At 35.3% G+C, this 6,046-nt stretch overlaps 1 protein-coding gene across 1 annotated transcript in view; it reads right to left on the bottom strand.

Annotated features, from left to right (window-relative positions):
- Window positions 1-6,046, bottom strand: part of LOC106689999 (protein D2) — a gene marked incomplete in the record, with an annotated part of 22,508 nt that overhangs the window by 10,891 nt on the left and 5,571 nt on the right. The window contains 1 exon segment of the mRNA XM_067046238.1: window positions 3,077-3,197. Coding sequence (XP_066902339.1) covers window positions 3,077-3,197 — 121 coding nt within the window.

The following is a 6,046-nucleotide window of genomic DNA, read 5'->3' as shown; positions in this document are numbered from 1 at the left end:
TTGTAATGAGTTGGAAGTTTAGACCGTTTGTCTAGTAAGTGCTGTAATAGTCGGAATCTGCGTGCAGTTTCCTGTCTTTTCAGTCTTGTGTGAGTGTGGGTAATTAAACAAATATCTGAAAAAGTGAAAAACGAAAGTTGGATTTATAAGTTTTATTATAAGTACTATTTATATGAATTGTTATCGTCTACAACCTACTTTGCATATTTTTACGTTTCATTTCACTTCGTCAACCTTTATTTTGTTCATTTTTATGAAATGAAAATGTTATAAATCGAATGTCGACAAACGCTTGTGGCCTGGGATACAAACGTTTGTTATTTACCCGAATAATTAAAATAATTGTCATTATTATTATTTTATGTGCAACAGACCATGGAGGGCTAAGTCCTCACACGATGTATTAGTAAATATATCGTATTTCTACACGATGTATTTACTAATACATCGCGCGTTTCTTGACGTGGTTTTTCGTAGGGTGAGTTCGTCACTCCCACGCCTATTTTTTTTGAGTGCCATCCATTGGTTAACGGCCTTCAGAAATGCCCGGGGGGAGGTTGTCAATGAGTTTTGCATTATTTTGTGCTTGAAAAAAGCCCGGGAATATTCGGGACGTCCCGTGGGACCGGGGATTCGATCTAACAACCTGTGGGATGGTAGACTGGCGCGTTACCACGCTGCTACCGCTGCCCCTAATTAAAAGAATTACAAATACATATTTCATTTTATGTTTATTATTTTTTAATATTGTTTTGGCACTGACCAATAGATGTTTTGTTTGGATCGCATTTGTTGTACTTTATTGAATACAAAATATCATTTTCATATATATGTATGTATGTATGTTGTTATACTAATACATTAAATTTACCAACTTTGTATATTTTTCCTTTATAATAGATCTTGTCGAAGGTGCTTTGTAAAATAAGTGCCAATCATTGAGGTGATGTACCCTATATCAGAAGGCCTTAACAATGCATAGGTTAGGTAGATGAATTGACAGGATGAGATTTTGAGAGGGTACTCGCTCGCTGTGAATTCCAGCAGAATGTAAACTTCACTCTGTAGGGTACTAGCTTAAGTTCGTGAAGGGGGTGGCAGTTCGTACAGTAACTAGCTGTATGTCGTTACAAAGAAGAATAGGTATAGTATAGAGGAGGTGATCAGTAGAAATTAGTGTGAAATAACTATCTGGAGCAGTTCGAGAGAATCATGAGTAGCTCTGTTTGTTGAGCTTCGGTGAAGGTGGTAGTTCTGATCGCTCAAAGTAAATATTTTTATTTACTGTATAAACTTGGAAGTTATATTTTTATTTATAGAATTTTAAAGTATATTTTTCTTTTAATACAAAAAGAAAGAAATTTTATTTATTTTTTAATGGAATAAATCTCACCAAATCACATTTACCCTTCGTCGTAAAACCATGACCTCTTGCCCTACAGTATCCTTTAATAATACCCCACTTATTCCTGTCGAACAGATCCGTTACTTAGGACTACATCTGGACAAATGACTGACATGGAATCCTCATACAAGACTAAAAAGACAGGAAACTGCTCGTCGATTCCGACTATTACAATATTTACTAGACAAACGGTCTAAATTGCCAATCTATTACAAAAGACTGATCTACATGACTATTATAAGGCCTATTTGAACATATGGAGTTGAGCTTCGGGGCTCCACTAAATCATCAAATTCCTCCTGAATCCAATCCTTGCAGTCCAAAATCCTTCGTGAAATCCTTAATCCTCCTTACTTTGTTACAAATCAAGTCATCCATCAGGACCTCAATGTCCCATATGTTGCCGATTTGGCCAGAACCAGATACCATTCCTTCCATGGAAAACTTCCCAACCACCCAAACCCACTTGTTTCTAACCTGGCTTCTCCTTCCACAACCTAATAATGCTCCTAGGCGTCTGAAAAGAAGATGGCCTTGAAATCTTCTCCTCAAGAAATGTTATTGGTGTTCTATCAATGGATAGATTCTCCACATGTTTGTATCATGTCACCTACAGCAAATTTACTTGTTGTATATATTTTTATACAATTGTAAATAACAATAACTAAATTATAAATAAACATTTAATGGAACAGTGTTTACTTAATACATTCATACTCATGAAAATAATTCTTCTGTTCAGACACAGAGTTATCATTTAAGATGAGAGGCTAGAATGGCAGAGGGAGCAACCAGCCCAGAAGCACCTGCGACCCACGTCTCAACATACGTTGTATATGTTGTTTCAGTCATTCAGATCAAGTAAGCCCATTTCACTCATCATCGGGACTTTGTCCCTCATCAACTCTACACCTCATCAACATTATTATTTTCTCTATTATCTAAATTAATGTGAACATCTAACCACTAATATATTTCCCTTTTGTCCTAAACCCATATAAGCAGTTTTCGTATTACTTAAGAATTAGTGGTTTTCTTTCTCTTTTCACGATGCTAAATTTATTTAAGTCCCTTAATCACAGGTCACTACAATCACCCTTTCCAGCTATACCAGTTATATCAATTAATGCATGATAATATCTCTCTAGGCGGGGAATATCTCCATTAAACAATTCTTTTTTAATATTTTTATTCATTTTTCTTTCTCTGTATGTGGGATTAAATTATCTTTTCTTTAGTTTCCTTGATAATTACATCCATATAATTATATTTTGTTCTATTTATGATTTATTCTAATATTATATGAAAACTTATCCTGCCTTAACTATCAACACTATTACCTAACTATAAGTAGAAAAGTAAGACTATGGTAAGGGTATGAATCTAGAATGGAACAGTCTTTAGTTACATGATTGTGCAGATGGTTTAAGCTGGATAAGTTTTCATATAAAATTAGGACGACATAATTATATTGATATATTTAACTGAGAAACTAAAGTGAAGTTCACAATACTACGACTGTCGTTTGTCGAAATGGTAGTGCTATATCTCAGGAATAATAAATGAAAAAGAAAAAAGAAAATAATTAACTTATCTTACAAAAGTAAGTGGTTCCATTTTTTTTTTTTTAATCTGAATGTGTATTGTAGAAAAATAAGTGAACTATGTTACCTATCATACAGACTGTGTAAAAAGAGTTATCATCTCCATTCCAGAAAACTTTGGGTGGGCTTGCTACTGATGCTGGAGACAGGACGTTTCCCAATTTCACTTTGGCGGAACCATATTGTACCTGGCAGAGTAAGGTCAGTGTTACTTTAGAACTTATTATCGTTTTAATACAAATAAACAAATAGGACAATTAATAAATTAACAAAGTAAGCCAATAGAATTGTCATTTTGAGACAGAGGAAGATATTTGGGTTTCATTCCGCAGAAAGGAACCCAAATAGCAATAGAAAGAGAAATAGGATGTAAAGTTAATTGCTGATAAAAAATTCACAAACAAAATTATTTATGTACTGATTCATTCAGCACAAGACTGTGATTGGAGGAAGCAGTCAGAGGAGCCCAAGTCCTGTGTACCGCTGTTGAGAAGTCAGAAAAAAAAATTAGGGAGAAATGCTTTATTCATTCATACTGGCCAAATACATCGGGTTGCTACATTACACAGCATACTAATCAATATATGATCGGACATATATAAATTACATATTTTTATATTATATAATACAATAGAAAGAAAACATTTTTTTTCCCCCTACAGTTTGCTTTTACAATTAATACCAGTCTACAAACTAAATACAAGTTTTTCAATTTATTTCTATTTTTCTTTCCCTTCCATTTCACAATACTTATTTCATTTGACCGACAAATTCGCTCTCTCGAATTCCCCTATATAACAAATATTAAAATATGAAAATATCAATAATTTCCTTACTCCATGCATTTGGTGGTGGATGATTCCCAGGGAGTCCAGTATTATATTCTCTGTCATCCTAGCCACGTCCTGGACATCGACCCGAGTTCCTCCATGAAGCTCCTAGTTGTGCTGGGAATCGTTCCACGGGCTCCGAACCAGAGGCCTCTCACGTTGAAGTCTCGTTCTCCGAAGCCCTCACGGAATTTCTCCTTGAGGAAAGGGATGTACTTATCGTAGATTTCTTTCTTTTCCCTTTCATTTGTATATCTCACGGTGGGATCCAGAATGATTGCCGACTTCCCCCTCTTAGGGAAAGCAACAATATCCGCATATCTTGTGACTCCATCCTTATCTACACAGTAGACCTCGTCAAAGCAGGCAAAAACTCTTTCTTTTAGGAGCTTCACTAACTCGTACTTAACTCTATGATGTCGGCATGTTATGAGGAGGGAGTTGTTGGGGCATTTCCCCAGCACATGTGCTGGTGTTTCCGCCTCTCTGTTGCATTTGTGACAGAGGGACCTAACTTCTCTATCTCTATATAAAAAAAAAGTAGGAAATTATGTGATAGATTAAATGAGTAAAATTGTTCATTTTGACGGGCGGTTTAAATTCCAACTGTTGGATAATTCCACATGAAATGCCCTTCTTTGTAATCTCAGAATCTCGAAATGGGATTAGTGGACTTTTGTTGTATACGGATTCATCCTCTCTTTTTGATGATATTTACTATCATTACGATTGATTACGCATTGTTTAGTATCTCATCAAATATGACAATGGAAACATGCGATTTTCGAGTATTTTTTTGAGTTTAAACATGGACACTGGGCAGCTAAAGCTGCAAGAAACATTACCTTTAGAGGGAGGGTGTTATATTTGCCGATGGTTTGAAAAATTTTCGGCTAATTACGCAGATTTGGATAACACTGACCCAGAGGAATACCTCTACCGGATGAACTAAAGCTCAAGGCGGAAGATAACCCTTAGAAAACAGTTAAAGGAATTACAGCACAACTGAATACAAGTGTATCGACAGCTTCTCCACACTTGAAGACCATTGGTAGAGTAAACAAGGTGAATCTATAGGTACCTTATGAACTGAATGAGGCAGGCGTTTTACTCCTTAACAGAAAACGAGCCTTTTCCCGAAAGGATACGAAAAGTGACTGTGAAGAAACTAAACAAGTTGTGTTATGTCCTTCCACTCCCATCTTATTCGCCAGATTTATCTCCAACAGATTGTTCAGAAATTTGGACAAAATTATTATCGGTCTAAAACGCATTCTGATTTTATTTCTTCACAAAACCCTGACTTTTTCATTTCTGGGATTGAAAAGGTGATAGCACATTGGGGAAAAATGTATAGAAAATTAGAATAAATATTTTCAATAAAAATGTTTTAATTTGATAAAGTTGTTTTCCTGTTAAATCTGACATATCAGACGAAACGGCCCAATAATGATTTAAATATCAATTGATGTTATTTAATAAATACTTTTTTTTTATGTAGTAGATTTATATTTTTTTTCCTCGCTGACGACACATGAATACTTTCTGTAAACAACGACCCAACTAATGCATCATAAACACTACAGGCACACATAACATCTATTGAAGAATGTTGTAAAAACTGGAGAATCAAAATAAATCCTGAAAAATCCCACCAGATCACCTTTACTCAGGGCGAACCTTGGATTAATATTAGGGGGGAGCCATGGTCGTTCAGGTTCTGACATTTTAGGTCGGAAAAGCTGAATGAAACCAAAATTTTAAGAAAATTATATATAATTATAGCAGTGTTTTATTGCTTAAAGCAATTATTTGATTGAAAAAAAAAATTACTGAATTAATAATTTTGTTTTTCTTCTGGGGGGGAGGGGGGAGGAGTGAAGGAAGGGGAGGCAACTGTCCCTCACTGGGTACGTCCATGTACAAGCATTATGACTCCTAGGGGGATGTTTCTGCTGGACCCTGGTCATTAGTCACATGTCCAATATTTGGAGGTCTAGATTTAAGCTACCTACTACTGGGATGTCTTAGTGAAACAGGGAGGAGAGAAATAGGGAAGTACTAATCTTCCCAATAATATAAAAACCTGGAAAGCTGGGAAAGTTGAGAACCTAGTTCAAACTGCCAAAATTGTGGTATTAAATTCATTTTAATAGGGGTATTCATGATCTTTGGTTTAACATGTTAAATGGAAAAACTCATGTTAA

The sequence above is a fragment of the Halyomorpha halys genome, unplaced genomic scaffold (assembly GCF_000696795.3).
Source record: "Halyomorpha halys isolate HHAL.00 unplaced genomic scaffold, Hhal_1.1 Scaffold1546.1, whole genome shotgun sequence".
Taxonomy (NCBI): domain Eukaryota; kingdom Metazoa; phylum Arthropoda; class Insecta; order Hemiptera; family Pentatomidae; genus Halyomorpha; species Halyomorpha halys.
Note: the sequence above shows the minus strand (reverse complement) of the source record. Positions and strands in the feature narration are given on the sequence as shown.